The 27,485-nt window shown below is 45.3% G+C and overlaps 2 protein-coding genes across 3 annotated transcripts; one reads left to right on the top strand and one right to left on the bottom strand.

The window, feature by feature from the left end:
- Nucleotides 1-73: 73 nt before the first annotated feature.
- On the top strand, nucleotides 74-11,346 carry LOC107312864. Of its 2 annotated transcripts, XM_015860674.1 has the most exons (11): nucleotides 74-123; nucleotides 3,641-3,801; nucleotides 3,971-5,425; nucleotides 5,863-5,955; nucleotides 6,513-6,617; nucleotides 7,296-7,405; nucleotides 7,888-8,082; nucleotides 8,906-9,068; nucleotides 9,867-10,032; nucleotides 10,143-10,237; nucleotides 10,837-11,346. In XM_015860674.1, exons 2-11 carry the CDS (start codon nucleotides 3,645-3,647, stop codon nucleotides 10,920-10,922), a joined length of 2,625 nt encoding a protein of 874 aa, XP_015716160.1. In that variant the 5' UTR covers nucleotides 74-123; nucleotides 3,641-3,644; the 3' UTR covers nucleotides 10,923-11,346. The 2 variants fall into 2 exon arrangements, with proteins under 2 accessions (XP_015716160.1, XP_015716159.1); XM_015860673.1 differs by lacking the exon at nucleotides 74-123 and having other exon boundaries at nucleotides 162-3,801.
- Nucleotides 11,347-18,640: 7,294 nt separating this feature from the next.
- LOC107312882 lies at nucleotides 18,641-26,046 on the bottom strand. The gene is made up of 9 exons (XM_015860698.2): nucleotides 25,850-26,046; nucleotides 24,991-25,104; nucleotides 22,749-24,434; nucleotides 22,152-22,251; nucleotides 21,579-21,727; nucleotides 21,325-21,437; nucleotides 21,018-21,107; nucleotides 20,510-20,632; nucleotides 18,641-20,053 (listed from the first exon to the last, which is right to left on the bottom strand). Exons 1-9 carry the CDS (start codon nucleotides 25,908-25,910, stop codon nucleotides 19,859-19,861), a joined length of 2,631 nt encoding a protein of 876 aa, XP_015716184.1. The 5' UTR covers nucleotides 25,911-26,046; the 3' UTR covers nucleotides 18,641-19,858.
- Nucleotides 26,047-27,485: the final 1,439 nt, after the last annotated feature.

Genomic DNA, 27,485 nt, shown 5'->3' with positions numbered 1-27,485 from the left:
GCCAATATGTGAAGCAACTGGCTGCAGGCTCCTCCTCCAGAGGAGGACTATAAAACTGGTACCTACCAGGAAATGAGAGGGACAAGACCATCCTCCCATTGAGCTGAAGTGTCACCAAACCAGGTAATCCAAGCTGCACAGGGAGAAGTGTGGCATTGGTGTTTCTTTTTGATGCTTTTTTGTTGTTGTTTTCCCAATAATACATTCATTGTATTATCATTTGGCTGAATCCTAATTCTCCTCCTTGCAAACAGCTGGCTGTGCAATGTTACCAGCCATGTGCTGCCGGTTCATTGAGATCTCACTGCAGATCAGAAATATGGGCTGGGGCTTCCAGGGGGAGTCATCATTGGGGACTTTTATTCCCAAATGAACCTTTGGACCATGGGTAAATACCACAGCTTTGTTCTTTATCAAATAGTGCTTCTTGGGGGCGTTTAACTTTCTGCATATTCTGTCTGGGATATCAGTTTGGTGTGGTACATCTTGTGTTAAAAACCAGGTTAAGTTTTCTTACTAAATACTTACCAGACCTTGGTCACTGCAAACACAGTGATGTCTCTCAGGCAACTTTGTGTTGTTTTCCACCAGAAGAGAGGCAGGGCTGTGATATTTATTGCAGCTGTGTAGCCTTGTAGTGCACTGTTAATCTTGCTGTGTGCTTGTCCAAAAGGCATTGCATTTCATTCTTTTAACATGCTTATCTTGAAAGACAGTATTTTCTCAGAGCTACGTAAATGCTGGTTACCATTAATAAGGTGGGATGTAAAACCAATTGTGAAGTGCCACTGGGGAATAAGTGTCTGAAAACTTAATGTTGTACTTATATATGCACCCAATGGCATGCCAAGCCTTGCTCCAGCCTTCCATGGAGATGTCCTGACACCAGCATATTCCTATTAATGGTAGGCAAGGAAAACAAGCATGGGCAGCAGAAGTTAGTGTGAAGCAGCTGAACACAGTGACATCTGCAAAGCACAGGTGTAAAGGCAAGGTGGGATGGGGAATCAGATTGGAATGGCCTTCTCTGGAGGGCATGATGGGGATCTATTGTAAGGGACAGGGTGCTCTGAGGCTACAGCCATGTGGCACGGCTCAGAGGCCACACTAAGGGTGGAAGAGCAGTGGTTGAGCCAGCTACTGTAAAACTAAGGCTGGAGCATGTCTGAGTCAAGAGGGAAAAGAAGAGAAGGTGGAGGAGATGATTGCTGTGGCTTTGCTCTTGCTGCCCGAGGATCACCCCAGGCTGGGTGTCCATTCAGTAAGCCAACAACTGGAAAGGCCTGGCAGTGCCCCACTGATCCTCATGGTTTCCTGGGCAGTGACTGTGCTGGCTGCTACCCTGTACAGAGAGCCCTCAGACAGCAAAAAGGGATTTTCCATGTCCTCCTCTGCCTCCACACCACCCTGCATTGCCTACACCATCCTCACCTCAAGAGCTACACTGCACGAATCTCAAGGAAGGACTTGATCCCTCCTTTCTCTGCTGCACCAAGTATGGAGCAGAGGTGTTATGCTATCCATTTTCTGTGCTGAATGGGAGAAGTGGGTCCTTACAAAGTGCTGGAGGGAGCAGCTGTACACTATGGATAGCAACAGTACTGATGAGTGACTTCATTGTAGGCACAAGCAAGGCTTGGGCATATTTCAAAAAGAAAACACCACTGTTTCCTGGTTTCTCCAGTCTTGGTGCAGCCCATTACTGATGGTGTTACCACTGAGATTAATTTGGTGTGTCCTTATGTTGCCTGAAATGAAAGGAGAAGGTTATGGACTTTGCCTCCCAGCTGCTGAAATGATCATGGGGCAGGGAGTGCACGTCTGCATCCCCAGTGTGAGCAAAGCAGTCTGCAGCTGCTTCATGCCCCCCAACTTTCCTTCACCCAAGGGAAGCTCTTTCATCATCTTCTTTTAATGTCCTGATCTAAATCCTCTTGTTTCCTTTCCTCTTATACCTACATGTCCTGATACAGCCCATTTGGGTACTTCTCAGATGTCCTACGAAGGAGAGCACTGTAAGCAGAGGGAAACAGCCCTATGGGTTGTGTCTTCCCATCCCTCCCAAAACCAAGCTATTGCAGGCTGTAAAACTGCTACCACGGTTAATTACACAAACCAAGCGAGTCTGCAAATAGGAAATTGCTCCTCTGAGCCAAGCAGCCACCCAGCCAGCCCATCTTCCTCCATAAAATCCTTCTCACCCTCCTCCAGAGTCCAATTCAAAACAGGGTGCCTAGAAAGTTGCTGTCTGAGCTGCTTCAGAGCGAAACATCTGGAGGAACTTAGTACTGAATCCCTATTCCAAATATAACCACTGAAACCAAGCTGCTTGCTTATATTGAAGTGCCTTATAAAATGTAAGAACCTCATGGAGTGCACAGGTGGCTGTTGATCTGAAGTTTCTGAGCATACATCATTTCTGAGGGCCTCCTTCAGGTCAGTAATTCATACTGGTGTTTGATGTTACAGGAGTGTGCTCCTGCTGCAGCACTGTGAAATGGTGCAGCTTTCTGAACTGAAAAGCCCAACCTTCGGTGCATGCGTACAATCAAACGAATTAATTGTTCCCCAGAGGTGGGACATGTTTCCTCTCCAAATTTCATGAGAGTTTAATTTGTCAAATCAGTTCAGAGCTGTTAGGAGTCAGTACAGACTGTTCACCCTGCCCAGGAATACTGTGTGTTTAAGAGCAGACACTGGGATTCAGGTTCATTAGTAGTCACACAATTGTTCTTCTTTGGGTGGTACAGAATCTGCTCCTTCACTTCTCCCCACTTCCCCTATCAACAGGAGCTCTGCTTTCTTTTCTTTTCTTTCCAAAAGGCTTTTTGGAATGGCTGAGAATGGAATACATCACCTTCTCCCTTTCCAGCTCATTTAGGTCACAAAATAATTCTAAAAATACTGAAAAAGCAAGAACATTACTGTTTTATTTTCATCCTTGTTTCCTAACAAAAACCTCCAGAGAGCAAACTCCAGCTCATGGTACCCAGGAGTGCAGAGGAATGGAAATGTGGGGGCTGCTTACAAACAGACGAGTTAATGGCAGAAGTATGAAGGGTTTGAAAATAGACTATTTAGTCACTGGGGTTTTAAGAAAGGGATGGAGCTGGAAAATTCCATCTGGAAGGGAGACTGTGTATGTGTGTGCAGTGCCTGCCTGTTTGTCTGTAACAGTGGATAAGAAATGTCCTGGATTGGCTCAAAAATACTTTGTGGGTTTAATCTGAATGTTTGTTCATTTGTGTTAGGCTATTCATTCCTCTCCATCTCCAGCAGCCCAGAGAAGAGAAGACTGGAACCATCACCACCACCTGCAATGCTTTGGGGCACCTAAACATGTTTTTGCCAGAAATCTTTGTCGCCTAAATAGGTTGTGTGTGTTTTTTCTGGATAGGCCTCTGGAAAGTAGGCACCTAAAGTTGTACTTTGAATGGAGCCTTTGTCCCAAGTGATGAGGAGGGAGGCACGTTGGAAACACCTGAGCCTGTCACCAGCTTCTCCCTTTTGGAGCAGGAGCAAGGCTCTGGGACTCTGGCTGAGCGCCCGAGGCCGAAGAACTCTGGTCTAGACGCAGACACATGTGGAGAGATGGTGAGATTGTGGGGATGACCACTGACACTCTTGTTTTGTCTGAAAGGGCCATGGTGAGCACGGTGGGTTTTGCAGCTGTCTTCTACAGCGAGCCAGCCGTGCTGGGGCTCCTGGCAAACGTCGTCAGCGCCTTCCTCCTCTGCCTGCAGAACTTTGCCACCGTGCACACAGGCCTGAGGCCGCAGGGAGCAGAGGATGTCCTCACAGGTGGGTGACGGTGCTCTTTGGGGACGCCTCTACCGGGAACCTTGCCCAAACACTGGGGGACCAGAGGACTTGACACAAACATCACTTATGGGATCTGTGGTGGGATGTCCCTAAGTGTTTGGTCATCCTGTGCCTTGCTTCCCTCCTGATGTCTTGCTGTGTTTCTCAGGTGTCCACCTCATCCTGATTGGAGGTTTTGTCCAGCTCCTGGCAGGATTTCTTGCCTTCCGGAAGTATGACCACCTCGGAGGCGCAGCCTTTCTCACCTTCTCTGCTCTATGGAGTAGCTATGGAGCCACACGCATCATTTCAGCTGCTTATCCCCCTTTGCAGAACATAACACTGTCCTCAGGGAACACCAGTCAACTCCTGTCCACCACCATGACTCACCTCTCTACCAGCCAAAGTGCCGTGGCAGGGCTTGTGGCCTACATCTCCATTTCCTTTATTCTTTCCTTCTGCTCAGCCACAGTGAACTACATCATGCCTTTCATATTCGGGGCCATTGCTCTTGCCCTGGTGTTTGAAGCCGTTGCACTGTTTGGCCAGTGGGCCCTGATAGTGTCAGGTGTCATCGAGCTTGTTATTGTCCTGTGTGGGTTGTATGGTGCCATGGCCCTTCTGTTGAAGGGCATCACACAGCGGTACATCCTTCCAGGCTTTGGGCATCCGCTCTTCAATGTCTTGCTACTGGGGTCAGCACAGAAGAGCTCTTCCAAGGCCATCGGGGAAGAGAAGAAAAAGAATACAAAGTATGCTGAGCCAATGGCCCTAGGCAACATCTGTGACACTGTCTCTCCGTTTATATTTGCTTTTTACTTCTTTGGGTACATGAAGACCTTCTGTGTTGGAGCAGCGTGGATATCCATAATCTCCAGCTGCCAACTTCTCTCCAGCTTCTACAGCTATCTCAGAGGTGATGTCTACTACACTACCAAGTTTGGTGCCCACAGCCTATTCTGGCTGGTCATGTCTTGGGAAGAATTTGTACTTACCACCTTCCTTGAGCCAGGAAAAGCTCAGGAGAGCAGGCTGGGAATGTTTGGAGGGTGGTTCTTCTTGGTTGTTGCCTGCATGCTGTTCCTGATATCAACCCACAAAGACACCCTGGAGATGTTGCAAAATGCTTCTTTCATCATCCTCACGTCTGCCTTCATCCATCAGATCCCAGTGTCGGGTGCTTACCCGTTCCTTGGAGCTGCCTGTAGCCTCTGCACCGCTCTCTCAATGTATGCCACTTTTGCCAGCCTTATCAATTCCATCGGGGAGAAGGCTTTGATTCCAGTTGGCAAACAAGCTTTGTCCAGTTCAGCTCTTCAAACCACGCTGATGGCTGCCAAAATGTGCTTCACTAGGTCCAAGAACCTCCCAAGTGGCACAAAAGCTGAAGTGCCAGATGCCTTGTTCTACATCTGCAATGGCCTGGCAGCAGTCTCTGCCATCCAGGGTACTCTCAGTGATCCCAGCAGGCAACAACTCTCCATACCCTCTGTGCTCATCCCAGGAGCCATAGTGCAGCTGTATGTCTGCAGGATCCAAGTTCAAGGAGGCAGAAGGTTTGGTTGTGTTCTCCCATTCTGCTATTCTGCCTTTTGGGGAGCGTGGACCTGGCTTCGGTTTGCAGGTAACAAAGTGTCAAGTTTTCTATTTTGCTGTCCCAAAACTAAGAGATGCTTTTAGGAGAATTCAGTTTGGGCTTTAAGAAGCCTTATTCAGCATCATGTTCAGAAGCATTTCATATGGCCTCCCTGCTAGGTCCTACTGAAATGAGTACTCTGGGAAATCTTAAAGCTATTGCCTAAGAGGCAGGAAGCTTTTAATCTTTGCAGACAGATCTTCTTGTCTCTTACAAGCTGGAAGTGAAACCATCAGGGTTTTTGATAAGCATCACCGGTTCTTTGGTTAATAGCTGAACTAGTTTGCACTACAGATACAATAGATTTCAATCCAATGGGATTCTTCTTAGCAATCACTATGAGTTTGAATTGTAGTCATTTGAACTGCAAATTTGTCATTCTGTTAATGGCTTGCTTGCAACAAAACTTTCTGGTCCTATTTCAGGCCACCTGTTGAACATTGGTGCGGGGAACAGTGAAGGCTTTACTGCTGGTGCTATTGCCTTTTTGGTGATCAATGCTTTTTTAATGATTTTAGGTAAGTCTCAAAACCACAGATGATTAACTGTTGTGGTGTGTTTGGGGCCAGATCACTGTTCCCATCTGTGGACACTCTGTGGAGGAAATGCACAAGAAAAGGAGCCTCAGCTCTCTCTGTCACACCAGTTAGGCAAGAACTGAAATGTTTTGCCCACAGCCAGTAACAGAAGCTGAGCTGGGCTTGGAAGAAACAGTCATAAGGGAAAGGAAGGACTTTTCAAAGAAAATAAATGGTTCAAATGAGGTGAAAGCGTTAGACGGACTGGCCACTGGCATATAACCACAGTCACACTTCAGCCCAGCTGCTGTAAATCAGCTTCTTCTTGGCTGCCCGATAAGTGTTTTCCATGTGAGCACAGAGTACTGGCAGATGAATGGCTTGGCAGTTTATCTCCTGAAAGCCAAGGACTAAATAAACCACATCCATATCTCTGTGAACAGGGAAGTCGGATCGGATACAATTAAGTTCATTTATGAACTCTTCTGCTGTTTCACACACATTTTTACAGGCATTTCTCTGATGTGGGTCAGTCCTGTTTATATTTCTTTCCACAGCTTCCTCTTTTAACGTGGTGCTTCTCTTCATGACCCTGGCAGTGGAGCTCCTGACCATTTGTTTTCTGCTCTTCACATTGGAGAACCTCCCTTTGCCATTTGAAAGTAAGCTCTAGGTGAACTTGGTCCTCAAAACTTCACCCAGAGGGTGTAGTGAGTGGGTCTGTCTTTGGGGAGTATTATTCTGCCTAAGTTCAGTATGGAAAAAAGCAAGCAAACAAAAGATTGTGTCATCTTTCCCTAGAAGACTGAGTATGTGCAAGTTGCAGATGCCGAGCCCTCTGGCTCCATGACTGCAGGAGGAAATATTTCTTCATACCATCTCCAGCTCCTTGGGCTCCCTAATAAACATCTAGCATGGCTGATACTGTTGGATTAAGATGAACTCCTGAAGTTCTGTACAGTTCTACTTTCTAGTAGTTGTTTGGTGAGCCAAGACTTGGAGTGAACTAAATACGCCATTGACGTGAATGGATGTAGTTCTGTTCAAATTCTGGCTCTGTAGCAAGTGAGACTGATTCGAAACTATCCTCAGTGCTTTAGAAGGATGCTTTTTTAAAAGGTTTTCCACCAGCAAATTAAAAAAAATAAATAAATAAAAGTCAGGTAGACCAGCCTGGAAATGCCTTGAATTTTTAGACTTACAGATGTGCTGGACTGTAAATGTAGCATGACAGGAAAAACTGAAGTAAGTTTGCCATTCTGGGAAGACGAGACACAAAAGAAAATAAACCTTTGCCAGCACTCTTCCTCCCTTTGACCCTCTGTGGTTTGATTTTTCAGTTGTAATGTTATGCATCTTCAGCATCATCTGCTTCTACGGAGCAACAGCATCACTTGCAAACAGCATGTTTGGGAAGGACCTCATGATGATGGGACCCTCTCTGTTTACAGTAAGAGATGTTTTGTGTAACAGTGTAGCTTCCTTGTTTAGGAGAATATTCCAAGGTATTCAGTCTTGCCTAGAGGAGTTCAAGTTTCTATCTCCCTTTCTTTGATCCATTTACTGTCATATGAAATCCCTGTCCCAGTACTGCTGTAGGGAGATTTGAGCTAAAAACAAGGTACTTTCCATTAGGAATAATGTGTATGGAAACTTGGAGGAGAGGCAGGGACACTTACAAATTTAATGTCACCTGCTTTAGGTGAAGCACACCTTAAAGTGCTGCCTCTGCCCTTTGATGGCCAAGAGATCACGGCACAGTGAGATACCTGCATTCAAGGAGACCAAATCATAGAATCATAGAATCATTTGTGCTGGAAGGGACCTTTAAGGGTCATCTAGTCCAACTCCCCTGCAACAAACAGGAACAGATCATCCCCTCTATTTCATATGTTGGCTTATTCCCACACTAATGGCTTTGATTACTGCCAGGCTCAGAGCTCTAAGAAGAACACTGAAGATTCCCCACCCTGCATCTGCCCCAAGTCCCACTGTACCAGTGGCCTGAGGACCATCGCTGACTTGCTGAACACAGGGGCAGTGTGCGGGGTCCCAACAGACACGGTGTATGCTTTGGCAGCCTCCTGCAGACACCCTCAAGCCATTGAGAAAGTCTACAGAATCAAGGTGCGGATACAAAGCTAATGTCTTGTTAATTGGATCCTGCTGGCATCCCATAGATAAGTAATGTACGCAAGTAGAAATGGGAACTCCTCCTTTCAAGTTGTTCTGGCTGGGAACTGAGCAGGTAGAGTCTAGCAGGAGTTTCACAAAAGGCCATGGACCATTTTTTTTTAAGCTGAGCCACTGGTGGGAAGATCATTCACTGATCTGGGTGTGTAGCACTGGGAATTAGCAACTTTCTGCTTCGTTGAAGGGGGCAAAACAAAAATCCAAACTGGAACAGCCTGGACATGTGTCCTAAGTGGGTCCAAACCTGTATTTGTCCTCTGCATTATGAAGTGCTGAATCAGAATCCCAGGTTTATACTTGCCCAGACTTTGGGAGACATTCAGTGCTGGAATAAGACCCAAAGTTTGCACCTTAAATACATCTTTTGCAGCCTGGCCCCTTCTGTTCTCCATGAGGCAATTTCCTGGCTAGCCTGGAGAAATAAGCATAACAGACTATCTCAGCTGGCACTTAGTATGAACATCAGCAACAAAGGCAGTCTTTTCTGTCCTGCTTTGGTGCCAATGCTAACCTTCCTTGTCAATGAGAGAATATAAACAGAATGTAAATACATGCCCAGTTCCTTAGTCATTTGGCCCTGCTGAAAGTGATGTCAGCTGAGGACTGAAATGACACTGCTTTGTGAGCTCTTTTATTTTCCTTCCGTATCATTGCTCACTTTATAACAAGTTTATGTCAAAGAACTAAAGACTAGGACTCCAGTGGGCTTAGATCTTCTCAATGCAGACCTTTTTGTTTCTATTTTTTGTTTTTCTAGGACAGGCCTCAAGAGAAGCCCATCTGCATCTTCATTTCAAACCTGGATCAGCTGCGAGCAGCTGCTCCCCCAATCAGCCCACTGCTGTGGGAGTTCATGGAAAATGTTTACCCAGGTGGTGTTGGCTGCATTATCAAGAAAGGAGAGTGGCTGAAGAAGTTAGGTGAGATGAACAGCACAACACCTTTCATGATTTCAGCAATCAATAGACTCTTTGAGATGTCAAGGGGGAGATCTGTTCATTTTACCTTTGAGAACTCCTCGTACACATCTTAGTACGACATTTAACATAGGATATTAAAGAGCTGGAATAACTCATAGACAATGAGAACCAGCATGGTGGTCTTTTTAATTCAATCAGACTCAAAGAAAGGGAGGCTCATTAGCCTGGGAGGGTCACATCTTGCAAGCTCATTGCTGTTAGCTAGGAATGAGCAAGCCATGGGTGGAGGATCAAAAAGAGATGAGCAGTCCAGAACAGAAGGATGTACTTGGGCCCTTTTCCTTCCTGACCTATGGACCAAGAGAAAACATTGTGAGAAACAGTATGATTCACACTTAGACCTGGTTTCTGGGAATCAATGGTAATGTTAAAAAACAGGGAAGCAATAGGAGTTACGTGTGCTGACCTGGTGGAAGTGTATGGCAAAGGGTGGGGAGGGTGGGAAACAATCAGAAGGAATTTGATTCTGGGATGTAGGTAAATCCATTGTCTATGAAAAGAGCTATGCTGATCTCCAGCCACCGAGGTTGTGATGTTTTCCCTTCTGATTCTTACTATTCTCTTAGTCCCAAAATCTTGCCACTGCTTTCATGGATTTCTGATCAAAGATGCTGCTTTTCTGAAACTGTGCAAGGAGTCTTGCCATTTTATTTGACATGTGGAGCAGAGTCATTTGTAAGGAGACTAGGTCTTCCTACAATGCCTTGCGAAGTAGACCTCTTCTGTCTGTCTTTCAAGGAGTTGGAGAGGGCTACAGCAGAGTGGGAACTCAAGACAGTATAATGATCAGAGTGCCTGACCTGACTGTCCTGGTGCACCTCATTGACATGACGGGGCCTTTGGCAATCACATCTGCTAATCCTAGTGGAGAGGTTGACAGCACACATCATGACATGGTCATCTCGTGAGTACCCTGTTCACTGCATTTCTACTGCTCTGCCATCCACCCAACAAGTGGGCAGCCATAAGGTGGTATGAAATACCACTCAGCTTTCATTCTGCTTTTCCCTATAGGCGTCTTGGCCATAAGTTGGAGGGTGTTCTCTGTGATGGAGAATCTGATGAAGTGGTAGCATCAACTGTGGTCAACTGCACAAGGATTGATGAAAGTGAGTGTCAGAAGCACCTTTCCAGCAGAATATTCCAGGGTTGCTCCCATTTCTTTTAACAGTATCAAACTGGCAGCATGGTGCTTTCAAAGAGAAACAGGTCTTGAGTGCCCAGAAGTTTACAAACATGTTGATGTGTTGACAAAAGATGTCACTGGAGGGCCTTTGTATTGGCAGAATGAGGTGGTGAGAAGCAAAGGTGCCTCAAACTTTGCCTTAGAAGAGCAAAAATGCTTCAAGTGAGAGGGTGAATGCTTCTGAAAGGAAGGGTGTATGTTCCTTGCAGACCACCAGAATTAAGGTAGAGTAATAGGTATTCATCCACAGTAACATAGAAGCACAAGCTGTAGTCTTGTTTGCTGGCTCTGGGTCATCATTTGGGTGGGATTCTTTAGTGGAAAACTGAACTCCTGAGTTCAGCACTGTGTTGGTGGGTGTCTTTACTTTCTGACAAAGCTTATTATTTGGAGGCAGTAAGCATCTAGATGGCTTTACTGGTTCAGTGTGTTGTTTTTTTTTTTATGTTGGAACATAATCCCTTTTCCTTTCTTTTCCCCCTTTGGGATTTATCCTAATTGTCTCATTCTTGCTCTGGGAAGGTGGCATCACCATCTTGAGAGAAGGTTGCATACCAGCAGGCAAGGTGATGCAGATATTTGAAAGAATAAAGAACAGAGCAGTCTGACACCAAAGAAAACCTCCCCCGAGCAAAGGAACAGCATCTTCTCCTACAAAAAGACATAAGGAGTCCCACACCTCGCTGGAGAACTCGGCCTTGTGAAAGCCATACCTTCCCTAATCAAGCATTTACCTCCTTGGGAAGCAGCAGCACTTTCCCTCCCAGTGTCTCTCCTGGGAGCGTTCTGTGGCTATTAATTGTTTATCTCCAGTAAGTGCCTGAAACCGCTGGGAAATCTGCCCACAGAGTGCCAGAAGGATCAGGAGCTGATGCTGCACTGCAGGAATTCCCAGAGTGCCAGTGTTTCCTGAGTGCCTTGGACTGTGGACTTCATGCCTGCTTGCATACTCCCTTCTACAACACTCAGATCTGTGTATTTTAAACAGCTACATTTAACTAAATAAATCTTCTTTTTGGAATGTAAGGAAAAGACTTTGGGTTTCACTTGCTTTCCACCAAACTATCCATCCTCCAAAAACTGCAAAGCTCCACCACTGAGTGCTAGGGGAAGGAATAAATACTGGAAGGGAAGGCACGCTCCTGACAGCGGGTGTACAGCGAGTTATTCACCCCCTGCCCTGCTCTGGCATCCTCACAACCACTCCCTGCTTGGACCAGGGCACTTCCCAGCTGGGCATGGGGTACTCCATGCAGAAAGCAGCAGCTGATGTGGGTCCATGGTAAATGGAGACTGAGGGGAAACTGGGGAAGAGGGGAATTCACTCTTAAGGAAGACAACCCTTACAAAAAAAAAAACAAACAAACAATGAGCTAGGGCTCAAAAGCTGGCTTCAAAACATAGATGTGCAATTCAGATTTGGAGGGTTTCTGTAATGTTTTTCCCTGTACCAGAAGCAGTGTCCAAGCAGCAGATCTCTGCCAGTTCCCTACAGTTGTTCTTTCTCCTCCCTCCTACTCTGGGCAGGCAGATTGTTCCCTTGGCATGGATGCAACACCACCTCTTACTACCCAAGGGACAAACCCCTTTCCAGCTCCCCTTTACCATGGCTTTGGAGTAACCTGCTCTGCTTCTTGTGGGCTTCTCCCTAGGGTCACATCAGAGCAGGAGTTCCCTCCCTCCCAGATCACCAGATGCTTCTCTAAGACCTGAGCAGCCAAACCTGGTGGGGCTTCTGGGGCTGCATTCCTCCCACACCTCATTATGAACATGTAAACAAACACTGACTCTGGTTCTGAGCGTGCTTGGCTTGCTTTGGCACTAGGGTTGTTGTCCCTGTGCTTCTCCTCGAGGTGCAGCCTGCCATTTAGCCTGTGCTCAGAAGTCCCCTTAAATAGCAGCTTTGACTCTGGCTCCAGGTGGTGGATGTTATTTCACTACCCACAGTCCCAATTGAAAGCCTTTGGCATCTGTTCCTCAGATCTGAACAGAGACTGCCCTTCACACTGCAACCTGGAGCCTTCTGACCCTAAAACTCACCAGTACCCTCTGCCGAGGGCACTCACTGTAGGCTGTGCTGGGCACTGCAGGGCATTCCCCACCTACTCTGGTTTTCCAGCCAACGCCAACTTCTCTAAGTGGAATGAAGTCATGCTCCCCTCCCTTCACATACCCTCAGACAGCTAAACAAGCCTCTGCACACACTGTACCCTTCTTCCACACACAAGCACATATTATGTCCTGGTGAGCCATCAGCTAGGGTAGCAGCTATATGACCAGTCCATGTGTCACCTTCTCCCCAGGGCAAGATCATCCTGGAACAGGAATCTCCCTTCTCTGTCCCCTCAAGCACCTCACAACACAGGTCAGATGGTTCAGCTGCATTTGGCATCACGGACCCAAATGCTGGGAAAGCCAGAGCAAGGCTGGGCCAGCTGGGAGAGAAGCAAGGAAACCATGGGAGACAGGGAGGGCTGAGATGAAATGGTAGGGATTTCTGGGGATATTGCAAAATGCCATCATTCTCTCTGGCTCCAACCCAAAGTGGCATGCAACAAAGCCATCAGGAAGCCAGTGCAATAAAGCCCTGCTTCTTCACAGTTACATGTAGTTCTTGTGCATCCCAGCTGCAAATGCTGCCATAGAATGTTTAGCTAAAATGTGCAGGTAAATGAATTGTGTATCTATTTTAGAAAAACAGGGAGAGAAAACCACTATTTACAACTCGCCATTAGTGTAGTGCAAAGAGCTGTTGATCTTCTGCAAGCCCCAGTGCTATGAAGGACTTAGTCTTTCAGGCTAGCTGAGGTCCATTGCCCAGCATACTGGACTATTTGAATGGTTGGACTGAATGATCTTAGGTATCTTTTCCAACCTTTATGATTCTATGTGCTTGACTTCAAGCATGCGATGAAGTCTCACAACATGGGATTGCTCTTGTTTCAATACTTGAAAAACTCCTTGACCCTTCCAAACAAATACAGTTGTCAGTGGTGGTCATAAATTGTTATAGCGGTAACAATAAAAAAGGAAGGAAGTCTCTTCTTGTCCCCTCCACAACATCTTCATTAGACTGCCTCTATACTGGTGGCACAGGACTTAGAGAGTGACCATAGCATTTTGGCTCAAGGGAAGGATGTGTGTTTCGCCACCAGCTGTGATTAGTGCAATATACAGCCCAGGAACTGTTAAACCAAGACAAAGTCTTGCCTGTGATCTCCTGAGACTTTCTATGCAAACAATTTTCCAGTGGCAAGAGCAGCTCTTACCTTGCACTGCTGCTCTCTGGAAGGTAAATCACGACTGGAATGTCTCAGCCCTCGAGGAAAGCACCTGACACATTGTGATGGTGAGAAAATCAGCTTTTAAAATAAGAACCGTTTTGCAACTTCTGAGCTATAGACAAATCTACAATTTAGCCTATAAGAGGAGCAAGATAAGAAAGCATAAGAGCATGCTTTCTACTGATGGCAGACAAAGATGGCAAAAGTGTTGTAAAGATCCAAGATGAAAGGCCCTTTAAAAATTCCTTGTTTGGGTTGCTTTCCCCTCAAAACAACACTCAGCCCCTTGGAGTCCCCTGGGCAGGGCTTCATTTCTCTCCTCTGGGACAAGCTCATCAAGGGAGTTAAGGCAAGAGTAAACTTCAGACTGTTTTCAGATCCATAAAGAAATCACCTAGCCCTGAAATCCACAAGACTTAGTCTATGGCTTGAGTTTGGATTATGAAATGAGTTTACCTCAAGCCAACCAGACACCTCTTTCCATCTCAGAGGGCATAAACACACTGAAAGCTTCATTCTTTCCTCTCAATCATAATTTGAAGATGCCCAAAGTGCCAGCAGTAGCTATAGAGGGACCTCAAACTGTATATTTTCACAAATAATGCTTCATGTATTTGTATATGCTGGTGCAATTTTCCCTCTTGGCTTCAGATGATAGCTTATTTTCAGGAGAACCATGATTTTTCAGAGTTATTTCCTTAAGAACAAGGAAATATTCTTGAAGATCAAAGGATTACCTATCAGCAGATCACTATTTAATCAATGAACAGTCTTTATGTACAGTTGGCCATAAATTTAGAGACAATGAACGTTCTATGCATTGAGTTTCTATTGCTTACTAAATTTGGAAGCAGACAAATGAGGTTATAGAAAACAGGTCATTTATTACCACCTGGGTTTACACTGAGATTCAGTCTTGTGACTATTGAATGGTGAGAAGATATGGCTAAGAGATGTTTGTGCTGTACTGATTTTCCAGTATCAGCTGAGAGATAACAAAGGGAATATAGATGTATTCAAAACGATAAACTGCATGACTTCTTCCGCCTTTCCCCGATCTGTTCCAGGAATGAGTGTGACTTTCTCTTCAGCAAACAAGGAAACACATTTTATTTCTTGTTGCTGTTCTGGTGCTGCTAAATAGAGTAATATTTCCTTATCAAAACAGATTTGGGTATATCCCCTTTCTATTATCTCATCATTTCTGTTACATGATCATCATGACACAGCCTTTTTGTTAAATGACCTGTTGTTTATAATCTCCAGTGATTTTGGTCAGAAATGTTCAATTTGATGTGTGAGACCACCGTAATATAGGAGCTGTAAAAGTAAAGCTGACTGAGGATATGCCCAGGAAATAACTTCAAGAAAAGCCAAAGAAAAGTCCTGATTTTCCAATTGATGAAGTTCTCTGCCTTCAGGAGGGTTTTATTCAAGTGTTTTCCCAGTATGAACATCTCTAAGTCCAGTAGCTGTTGGGTGTCCAGAGATCTTTCATGACTTCTGTTAGCACATCAGGTTGTCCACTCTACCACCTTACTCAAGTATTAAACCAAATTCGCCAGTGTGCTCTGAGCTGTTACCATGACAAATGAACTTGGAGTATGATCAGTAAGCAACCCACAGTGGGTGAGCAGCACTGACTCTACACATGTACCAAGTCTTTGTTTCACAGAAATTTAGTTCAAGAACTTGGTGAACATCAACTGTTGTGTAGCTGTGTGCTCGCAATTCTTCCCAGGGACTCAAAACAAACTCCCCAAGCCTAGACCACTCCTGCTAGCATTTTTGCAAGGTTAGAGAGGAACAAACACACCTCCCTTAGATCAACAACACGAGCCTTCAATCCCTTTATTCATGCTCTTTAAACACAGGGTCCTTTCATTAGGTCTATTAGCAATAGGCCTTAATGCCTCTTGCTGTGTTTTCCATTGTGAGATGCTATGTATTGCTGAAGGCTCATTTCCAACTGGAAGCTGGCAATGAGCAATGAGGCCTTTAGATCCCAACCAAAGGGGAACTAGGGATACTGGACTTCAACCATGTCACATTTGACCCTAAATGTCTCCTGTGGATGGTCTCTTCATTCTGATCCACTTCTTAACCTTAGCGCTTGTTCAGGAGTCAGCTAAGCTTTAGCGAGATGGTTTTCAAGGACAGAACATCAGTTTGGCCAGGGAAGAGCAGCACATTTCTGTGTGCATTCAGACAGTGGAAGGAAAGAAATGGAGAGGCACTGACAGGAGCAGAAGGTTTAGACAAGGGGGAAGAATGTTTCTGTTCTATTAAAAGAAACGTGGTGCAAAATGCTGTTGCAAAACAGAATGTTGACTCATATCATCACGGAAGCAAATTGCACGGAATATCACTGGTGGTGAAGGGCATCACGTCTCTGTTCTAAGAGAGATACTGAAGTCTGATGGATGGAACACCATCCCAAGAGGGATATGGCCATGACAATATGTTTCAGGACTTGGTTCCTCCACACCTGGAGCTGACTCATGCACAAAGAGTTGTGTTATCTGCTTTTGGTTCTGCTCAACCCTACTCTCCTTACTTTCCTTCTTCCTTATACTTGTTTTGCTTTCGTTTGGTTGGTTGTTTTTGTTTGTTTGTTTTTCACTCCTTGATTCTTTCACATTATCTCTCAGTTTTATGAGGTGTTTTCCTGGAGACAGTGAGATCATAGCCCTGTGACTAGCATTCATTGCGCACACAAAAACATCACTATTTCTTACCTTTCCCCTACAGATGTGGTAGAACTCGGTTCCTCCATATGCAGGAGCACCTGTAGCACCACAGCCAACAAAAGCTCAAAGAACCATCAGATGTATGAAGACAGCCTTCAACTACAAGGCCCCTGAGAGCTACTTTGCTTCATACCAGACATTTATCTGTGAGGAGAGGTGGACAAAAGGGCTTTAGCTTGATCAATTCTTCACTGTGTCTTTGGAGAGCTAGGGCCTGGAAGTGCAGCGGAGACTGTAACACTAATACTGGTACTGGAAGTCTATAGGAAACCCATCTCAGCTCCCATCAGGGACAAGGGGAATCATGCTTGTGTCCTGATGGCCATTGGTCATGGCCATCGCTGCTCATTGGATCTGGTCTAAGCAAAGCTACTTTGTCTTCTCCTTCCTTATTTCTCCTCCTGTACCATCATTTCTGCTTCCCACTAAAGGCTCTCTTTTAGTAATTTGAACTTGGTATATTTTGCAAGTGAACACAGCTGCTGGCAGGCAAGAAGGGCCTGGAGACCTGCAGGGAGATAGGAAGGAGGACAGAGGCTGTGGAAGGCCCTAGGCCACACAAGATCTGATAACCTGGGGTGGTGACATGACCCTTTGCAAGGATGCAGGTGGAAGGATGCCACAGGCAGTCAGCAGGCTCATGGGAATTTTGAGGAGATAAGGTCAGCCTGGTCAGGGGCTGCAGATAGTAACTCATCCTATGGCACAGTGCACAGAATGGAAATGTGGGCACATCCTGCCATCTTAGGGTGTCACCACTGTCTGCTCAAGGTCATAGCCGAACCGGGCTGCTGATATTTTCCCAAAAGATTTTCACACAGTTTCTTCTGTCAACCAGCTATCTCTGTTCTGCCTTATTCTGAGCCTCAGCACAGAGATGATGCATGAATTCCTTATTGTTACAGCTGGCACAAAAGCTGGGGACACTCAGATGGCTCAAGAGCATTAGAGGTTGTTCGGCCCTTGGCAACACAGCCATCACAGACAGAAATCCAATGCAAGTATGAATGGCTTTTGCAGAGCAGTTGAAGATCTGGCCTAAGCTTTGAGATACGCTGTTTCATTGTTGTTCTTAATATTCCTTCAAAATGTGACAAACCAGATTATCTAGTCATGCTGTAGTAATAACCCTAAGCACTTGATGTTACAAGGAGTAACTGGAAGAATGCAGCAAGGTGAGTATGACAAAAAAATCACTGCAGGTTGTGTTTTCATAAGCCTTTTGTAGTACTGAGGAGATGTAAAAGTTTTGCTTTGACTGATTTCCACTCAATAAGGAGGACTTTCTTTCTGCCTTTCCTTCCAGTTGATGGCTGATCCTGAGATATAGGTGGATGCTCTCTTTCATATTTCAGGAGAAGGAGCCAAATAGATGAGGTGTGTCCCTGCAGCTCCCAGTTCTTGGTGTTTCCTTAAATCAGAGGCAGTCGTGGGGCATTTCTGAGTCTGACCATGTCTCAAGCCCTGTCTCAGCTGGTTTCACTCAGGAGGTAGCGGTGATGCCACCCTTCCTCTCTGAACCACTCTACCCACTGGAGTATCTAGTCCACCCACTATACCAACACACACCATTACGAAGATGCCATTGAGTCAGTTCCTGTTCCTATGGCACAGTTCTATTCTCAGAAAGGTGAGTTGGCTTTTCCTGAGACTAGAAAATGCCCTTCTTTGTTTTCCATTCTTGTTTCCATTGACACAGATGTCTGGACTGTACAAAGGGCAAAATCAAGGAGGAACAGGCCTGCTTCCTGGGTCATTTCCAACCCCAGTGGGACTAAACTGTTGTGTTTTTTTCACAAACAAGCCCATTCATGAGATTATTTTGTCTCCCAGAGCGACCTTTCAGGCCTTCAGACCTCAGGGTCGCTGACAATTAAACCAAAATTGGCCCTTCCAATAAATCTCTTGATTTTCTTCAGTGACTTCAAACTCCTCCTTGGACGGATATTTGAAGGTCTCAAATCCTTTACTTTTATTTCCTTATTTCTTTATTTCTTACTGTGCTTCCTCAGATTTCAGTGTTTATTATTGTTCTAAAACTTGGTTAGGAAGAGGAGCCAGATTCAGCCTTGTTGTTTATGAACTCATTAGCAGTACCCAGCAAGGAAGCTGGCACTGGGGGGTTGACATTAGTTATTATGGTTTCTTTCCCCCTTCTCTCACATTCTTGAAAGGGATGCAATTTGATCCACTTGTAAGATCATTTGTGCACCGCTGGCAACCTCAAAATGTCACGAGCATGTGACTTGCAATGTTATTTTCTGGCACTTGCTGCAGATAATAGCACAGACCTGTGTGACATGACTCTTTATTGAAAATATTTTATTGAATTCTGTAAATCAGGTTTTAGAGACACCAAAGAGATACAGTAAGTAGACCAGTAAAATGATTTCACAAACTCAGTTATCCGACAGTTTCCTTCTCTGCAGGAAGAGAGCCAGTTCTGTAAAGAACAAGCTGAGAAGACGTGGTTCACAGAGGTTTAGCAACTCTGACTGCACAGCATTTACGCTTAAGTTCCAATAGTGCTCCAAATGAAATCAATGCCATCGTTCATTGGTTTCAGCTGGAGTTTGATCAGCACCTTGCACCTGAGTCAGGTAAGAGTAATGTCAACAGTTTTTGGAGGCCAAACAAGCTGCTAACTGTATGGCCACGCAGATTTCACCAAGGAAAACTCCTGGAGTTTGTTTGAAATTTCTCATTACTTCCTCCAGTTCGGATACTGCTCTGTACAAGATGGGCACCCTGAAGGAAATGTACCATGAAGTATGCACAGTGATGCCAAAAGGCAAGAGACCAGCTTCTAGCATTTTCAAATGCAGTGCATATGATTCCTTTGAAATTCATACTCTGCAGAAGATAAAATGAGAAGTGAGGGTCTTCCATAATGCTCCAGCGCTTCTAAGGTAATACTGAGTCATCAGAATGATAATTCTACCCTCACACTGACTGTGAAAAACAGAAAATGGCACCTCAGACAACAGCACTTGTTTTACTGTTGGCTTTTGTGACTTCTATTCAGAGAAGATATACCAAGGACAGCCCCAGTTCCCAAGACTACATTTTGCTTCATCTTTTTAAGAAGTTCACTGTATTCACTAAGACAGTACCTGAATACACCTTCCCTTCTCCCTCTTCCATTTCTAGCCTCATGCAGTGTTTGTCCCCTAACATATAATTACATAATGTTTCAAGTTATTCTCTGCCCCAAACCAAAGGCATTAACTTCGAGTGAAAAGAAAAAAGCTATGTTACCCTGGGCTCAGCCAGTCACTGACATAACACTTTCCTTGCAGTGAGAGCTGGCAATCTCTATAAGTGAAAATATTGCTTCTACAAACTGGGTGAATGTGATTGTAAGTCAGAGATGTTTTAGCAGTATCCATAGAAAGGTGAATAAGTCACCCCATAGCTGAGAAATCTCTCCCATTCCCCAGTTTGACCTATACATCATTTTCCAGCAAACACCTCCCTAGTGAGCACATAACTGCTTGACCCGAACAGAAGTCAGAGGCGAGTGTGGTTCTCACAGCCTCCATCAGCAGACTGCACTGCAACCCTCTCTGCGGAGGCAGCCGTGCCCACCCCATTGTGCACAGCATGGACATGATTCAGATGTTCTTCCCGGCCTTTTGTGGTGCAGCCATCACTGTTAGGGACCAGTGAGTATTTCTTCTGCACCTGCTCCAGTATCTGCAGCACCTAGGTTTAATAAACACAGCTATAAGTAAGTTAGAAGGAAAGCACTAACTTCTTTCTCTCTTACTTTTTCATAACTACCTGTCTGGGCCCATTCTTGAGATTGCACTAAGCATTTCTATCTGCTCAAAGGTCTCTGGGACAGGTGTGAATAGAGAGTCTGCCCCACTGAGATCAGAGACCTTAGACCTCACAGACCTTGGACCTCAGAGCCCTTTCCCCGAGGAATCAGTCTTACACCGCACATGCCTCAGGAATCTGCCCAGCACAAAGAAGTGCAATGATGATTGCAAGATCAGGACACAGGCAACGTGGAGATCTTTCATACTGCACTGAGATAACTCCTCATGCTATCACCGATCTTTTTTTATCTTTTATTGAACAGGAAATTTTCAGTTGCCAGGAATGGGCAAAGCAGAGGAAGAAAGGGAGAACCAATAAGATCAAGTGTAATTTTACCTGAGACTTGGGAATTATACCAACTCTGAAGAACCCTATGTTTCCACTGTCAATTTTGGTGCAGTCCACAACAGTAGAGGCAATATTCTCTGGAGAAGGGCCATCGCAAAGAACTGCATCCACCTGAAGAGCAGCAAATTTTCACACCGAGTTCAGACACATGGGCAGTGAATCAGTAGTACATCAGTGTTTCTGTTGCTTGTACAAAGTGAAGCATTCTTTTGTTTCTCGTATCATCCTTTGTTTGAAGACAAACTAAATCACATTGCCAAACCATAACTATACTGTACAAACCAGAAGCATTTTGGTTTCCCATCAAGTTTCTCATTTTATTGTTCTCTCACTCCATCACCAATATGAGGAGTGTCAATGACATATTTCATTAGATATTTTCCCATATTCTTGATATCCTTTATTGACTTGCCTACTGGAAACAGAGTGATTGTGCTCTTCCATTGCCATACCTTTTGGGACCTGCTGGACTGAAAAGACACAAAGCCACCATTACCTTATCTCCCAGCTTGGCATACACTTGGTTGTGGTGTGTTGTGTCTGCCTCTCCTGTTGGGTTAGCTGATGTGACCACAATGGGGCCAACCTGGTGACAAAAAGAGAAGAAAATGGGTACAAGATCTCTCAGCAAGTTTTGTGGTTCAAAACAGCTTGTTACACCAGCAGCTACTGGGCACGTAAAGTCACCAAGTGTTAATGCTTAGAACATAGGACGGGTTGTAGCTGATGCTGTCCCACAAGCCACATTTGGCTTCAAACAAACCTGTGCTTGCAACAAAAGTGTTCAAGGTAGGACCACTCACCAAGTCAATGAGGTGCGTGGTGACTGAGCAGTCAGGGATGCGGATGGCAACGCTCTGAGGGGTACCGACGTACTTAGCAGAGTCCTTCATTCCCAGGAAGTCCACCCATTCACCTGCATAAGGAGGAGTCACACAGCACTTAATGATGCACATACTGTCATGGAACATATGGCATTGTAGGGAAACATGGCTTAAAGTTGGAATTTCAAACCCAAAGTTCTCCAGAGAGTTTGGAAATAACAGCATTTCCTCACCTCTGGGAATCACCAAGCTAATAGGAGATGGCCAGGCAGCATCCATGAAGTCCCAGAGGAGGGGGCTGAACAGATGTTTTGCAGGTTCCAGCTGCTTCAGGCTAGAAATCCAGAGTGACATGGGGCGCTCCTGAGCCTGGCGCTTGGAGCTGGAAAGGAGGTAAGAAAAATGAGTTTGGAAGTAAGCCAGAATTTAACTTCAAGCTGAAAAAGAAATGGTGTTGGACAGGTCTGGAGTTAGACGAAGTGCTGCAGGCCAAGAGTCTGTAATGAAAGTAGGACCATTTCAACAGACTGTCTGAGAAGAAGGAAACTGAATGTCTGCTCCCAGTAATGATTTCCAAATGAAGGCTTTAATTTATTGTGTAGTTTCCCAAGTTCTGAGGGGCCTCAGCTGCTTACAGAAGCAGAGCTAGAAACGCTTGTTAAACACAACAGGGATTTTAGTCATGACAACATGTATCTAGAGATATGTACATTAACCCTCTCCTCTATTTTGACTTTTCTTGATCTTTGAGTTTCCTTGTGACATCCAAGGGAAGCGTTCACCAGGGCAATGAGGTAGATACTCACCGGTGAGCTTTCTCCACAGCATCAGGCCGATTGCAGGCTGCTACAAGCACATACACAGTATCTGTGGGGATGCCGCAAGTCCCTCCGTTCTTCAGGATATCTGTTGACATGTGAACAGGGCAGAATCCCTTGAGTGACTAGAAGTGAGGGTCTGTAATTCACGGGAGAGCTGTCACAGACAAAACAGCCAATTCAGTGCTCTCATCTCCTTTTTCCAACTGGAAAAGTAATTCCTCTGACAGTACATTTTTTCTAGCATTCATCCAATTCTACTCTCTGTAGAAAGCTGTCAGTGGTAGCCCTAGCCTGGAGGATACATGTTTCAGACTGGATGTGCAGACAGTGATGTGATATAGCAGAGACAGCAGTGAGTTCACTGCTAAACCCAAGTCCTTCAAGGATTTGGTCCTATTTCCCCCCATAGTGATTTTAGTTTCTAAAACTTGGCCCACTCGGTCAAAATATAATCAGATTATCATGGTTTCCACATCTAGATTAAAAAAAAAAAAAAAAAAAAGTCCTTTTAATACTGTTCTGCTACAAAATCTCCCAGAATTACCCCTCCACCCTGCATAATCCCCTATATATTTCCCTTACCTGCAATTCTCTTGACTGAGGAAGCTTTCCTGGCAGGCAGGTGAAGGCACTTGGTCATTCCTCCCCCCACACCACTAAGCTGCACAAGGGGCCTACCCATTGGTAAGCAGGAACCCTCAAAGGTGCTGTTGAAAAGGGCAGACAGGAAGCAGTAAAAGCTGACCAGACCAAAGATGAGAGAGGCAGCAATGTCATAGCCGGCTGGAAGAGCACTGATGGCGTCCAACAAGAAGCTGACAGCAATAAGCAAGAAAGTGAGGGAGTAAAAGAACCAAGTGATGCTTAAGAAGAGCGTGCAGAAGACAATGAAGCTATTGAAGAGCATGAAAGCAATGATCCCTACTGCTGTGTGGAAGCTTCTGCTAGTGCCATAGAGGCCACCATATCTCGTCAAGCCCCAGATGGTCCACATGACAGCATAAAGAATGAAGGCACTGCTCTCCAGGGTTTTACCCCGGGCAAAGGCCACTGAGCCACTTAGAAGCTTAAGGATCCCACCAGCTACCACCACCCATGGAATTACAACAGTGTCAAGAGGAGCTTGCGTGTCCACTGTCACTGTTATTGCAAAAGAAGCAAGGACACTACATGCATAGCCAAGTACTTCTGCATCTGCGTACTTGGAATACCCTAGGTAGGGTGTGTGAAGGTTTGCCCCTTCACGAAGCTTCAGAAAACTGCTGCTAGCAACCAAGGCCTTCACAACACCCTTCCCTGTTGGGATTTTGGCACCCGCTTTCGCATTGTACAGGTGAATCATAGTCATCAAGGCTGAGGCCACAAAGATGGCCACATCCACACCTTGGGGTCCACCTTCAAAAAATCCCTTGGGACGGCACGCTAACGCAATGCAGTAGGCCACGTAAAACAGCAAATACAGGCCATCCACCAGGCTCTTAAGAGTGAGAAAAAGAGCCAGGACCGCAAAAAGAATTGAAAAAACCACAAGGAATGGGATAGGGAAAGATGGCTCCTCTGTTTGCCAGATTGGGTATAGAAGGCAATAGCCTCCAGCAAATTTCAAGATGGAAGTGAAACCGAAGAATGTAGCCATTAGTACATCCATTGCACGGTATGATAAAATACAGGCTCCAATCTGGTAGATCCCAGCAGCCCACAGCCAGGGCACTTGACCAATAAATAGTTTGCTAGTGACGCCCAGGAGCCTACAGCCGAAGACACTGGCAGACAGCATGTTCAGGATGAGACCAGTGACTGCAAAATGATTCATGCTGCCACTGGTGGACTGGATCTGCTCATGGGCCTTATTTTTGGCCAGATCTGTGCCAGGGATGGTAATTTTCTCTTTGGAGAGGAAATAAAGAATCCTTCCCAAAGCAAAGTAACCACCAGCTAAGCAGACAATCATATAATTGCAAGCCACAGCAGAGGAACCGAAAGCTGTGTTATAATGCATGGCAACTTCATGAGCACTGGCAAGTGAGACAGCAGAAGCAATCACAGCTAGGACGACCTCTTTGTTAAGGAAGCCCACCACTGCAATAATGAGTAGTGCCAAAGTAAACGTGACCAGGCCAGGCACCAAGGCATTGCGGAAGTCACCGGTGTCGTCCAAAACTCCTTGCCCTCGCAGGATGAAGACCACTCCATAGCCACACCAGAACACTGAGATGGTCAGGAAAAGAGATGAGAATAGAGTGGCATTTCTTAGGCTCCTCCAAATTCCTATGAAACAAATGGCAACGGAGACAGAAATGTGATTTCGACGTTGTAGGTTATGGAAAGTGGTACTTAGGACAGGCAGCTGTGCTACAGGCTCGTTGTATGTCGGAACCACATGAGCATGATTGTCAACAGAGCTACTGTGAGCTTGGGTTGGTCCGCGCAAAAGGAGAAATAACTCAGCATTCATTCTGAAGAGTGTGGGTTTCGTTATAACCAGGGATTATTCCCTTTCAGCCTCACACATCAACATGCCATTTCAACCCACAGATGTCTAAGCTAGTCTCAGTGAGCTTGGAAACAGTTCTTAGGGAAATCATACATTCACTCTGTTAAAACTGTCAGAGATCATGATAAAGCATTTGTTCAAAACTAATGTTTAATTTCTGTGGTTACTTGTAGAGAAAAAAAGTGGTGTGCTCATGTATTGCTCAAGCAGGAGACATCAGCGGTCTGGCAAGGCTGCCACAGTTAGTACAAACACGTTGGCAAAGCAGACCAAACACATGTAAAGCTATAGAAGGGGAGGCCTAGAAGCTGGCTGCTTTCCTAGTCTTACCTGCATATGCCAAAAGAGATGATAAAATCAACAGAAGAATCCCTAGAGCTGTGCTGGGGATCACGGGGGCTGCTCTGAGTGAGCTGTAGAAATGTACTGCCAGCAAGAGTGATCCTGTGTGCGACAAAGGAGGGGGAACAAGAGAAAGAGCTTGTAAACTTTGCCCAACTCCCCCCCCCAAAAAAACCACAACACCCCACCAGGAGTGACAGGAGTAAGGAATAGAGAAAAAATAACAGTAAAAGATCAGTAAACAATAAAATTGAGAGGGAGAGTGCTGCAACTTGGTTTGTGTCCAAGGTCTCACATCTTTCTGGGTGCTTATTTTCATAAACTTCAACTGAATCGTATTTGAGAGCGCTCCCTCATTGCTGGGAAAGAATGAGAAACAGGTCTCCGATTCCAACAAACACACACGCTCCGAAGATGATCACATAAACCTTGTGACTACAGAAAACCAGCCTAAAAATGGAATGGAGCAGCACTCAGAAAGATGAAATGCAAAGGACAAAAGAAAGGGAGTGGATGCAGAAAACAGAGCGGCAGGGAAGACAGATAGAGAAGAGAGGGAAGTGCATTAAAATAATACATATTCACTTATGAAAATGACTATCAAAAAGCTTTGATTTGCTTCCCACCTGGGTTGGAAGAAGTACAAAACTTCAGGCCAGCATTTTAAAGCCAAGACAAATATTTTGTTGGCTGCTGGACCAGGCAGAGGGATCTCCCGTCTCTAAAAGTTTTACCCAAGCAGAGAAGATTTGGAGTAAACAGACTTTTTAACCCTTTCAAAAAGGGGGTTGTCCATGAAAGCTTGTCCCAACCCCATCCTCCCGCGCCAAGAAGACTCGATCCCTACCTGCGGAAATGCCCAAGAGCCCTATGGAGTAATGCAGTGACTCAGCTTTTCTGACTGCCATCGCAGAGTTCGCTTGAAGACCCAGATGCGGGCTGAAATGCTGCCTCTCTTTCTTCCCTAGCTCTTTATAACCAAACCAACTCCACTGGCCTGTGTTCCTCCCTGCTCTCCACCCCTTTTCCCTACAAACATCTTCTATTAGTGTTTCTTTCTGCACGCGGGAGGAAATGCAAACGAGTTTCTTGCTGCAATAAATTTCAGTCTGAGTCAGAATGGACTGCTGGTAGCTCCCTCCAGGGGCCTGTTAATTTTACTGTTGATTAACCCTTGTTAAAAAGACACTTGAAAAATAACACTTACGGTTTATTACTGTTACTGCCTTTTTGCTATTGCCAGTGAGGAAATTACACCGGTTAAAATTAAGGGTTTTTAAAGACTCCATCTTGCTGGAGCAAACAAGTATTTTGCAAGCCCAGGAGATCCCTGGGGACCAGTTATTTCTCCTAACACCGGCCACTATCCTCCTGTTTGCCCCCATCACAGCTATGAATGCCTGGCACCAGTGTCCTGTGCTGGGCAAGCCCAGGGCATGTTCAGTGCCATTCCCATAAAGGTGACTTTTGTCCATGTGTCAATCCATGTCCATCTCATCCAGCCTCTCTGCACACACTCCCAGGGAACTCCTCCTAATTCCTAAGGGGCTTTTATGAGTGAGCTGTCAATGCAGTCCGGAGACCAAGGGTAAAATCTGTTAGAGTCTTACTGGCTTTCATGGGGAACTGTGCAAGCAGCAAAGTGATACCTGCCATTGCCATGATAGTTGCTGTATCCCAGAGGTGACGTGAAGGACTTATTCACAGCTTCCTCTTGCTTGTCATGGAGAATATGTGAGATTACGTGATCAGGGAGGTGCAGGAGGCCATAGAAAGCAGTGCTCAGTGGCCCACGGTTATGATCAAATGGGAATCCAGAACAATCCCAGCCTGGCAGGATCAACAGATGATGCCAAAGGATGCTGCTCCTAGGATGCTTACATGGAGGCAATCTTTTCAGAACGGGGAAACAACACCATCAGTTTGCAATATGCAGAGCTACGTGATGTGGTTCACTGCAAGCCCTAAATTCATTTAAGTCATCAGCCATGATCTGTCTTAGAATGACAGAATGGCTTGGGTTGGAAGGGATCTCAAAGATCGTATAGTTCCAAGTCCCCTGCTGTGGGCAGGGCTGACAACCTCCAGATCAAGCACTAGATCAGGCTGTCCAGGAACTCACCCAGCCTGGCCTTGAACAGTCTCTTCCATCATTAATTGGACTCCTCTCCTATCAAAGGAGGAAGAAACTGTCTTTTTAAGATGCAGCATGATTCAGCTGTTTCCCCCCCTCCTCACCGTAAGAGGAAATAATACAGTTCTAAATTACACTTACAATAACTTAGATATGAAACCAAGCAGCAGAGAAAAGGCTTTGGGAATTTCCCCCACTTATCTCACATTTTAATTTTTTTCATGGATAATAACAGCTGTTTTTCTACCCACCGAGCAGGTGCTTTATTCCTGCTTGTATAGTTGAGTATATAGTGCCTGACATCATTGCTTTTAAGAAGCATGTAATAAGTGAAGTCACATGTATCAGA

The sequence above is a fragment of the Coturnix japonica genome, chromosome 4 (assembly GCF_001577835.2).
Source record: "Coturnix japonica isolate 7356 chromosome 4, Coturnix japonica 2.1, whole genome shotgun sequence".
Lineage (NCBI taxonomy): Eukaryota > Metazoa > Chordata > Aves > Galliformes > Phasianidae > Coturnix > Coturnix japonica.
Note: the sequence above shows the minus strand (reverse complement) of the source record. Positions and strands in the feature narration are given on the sequence as shown.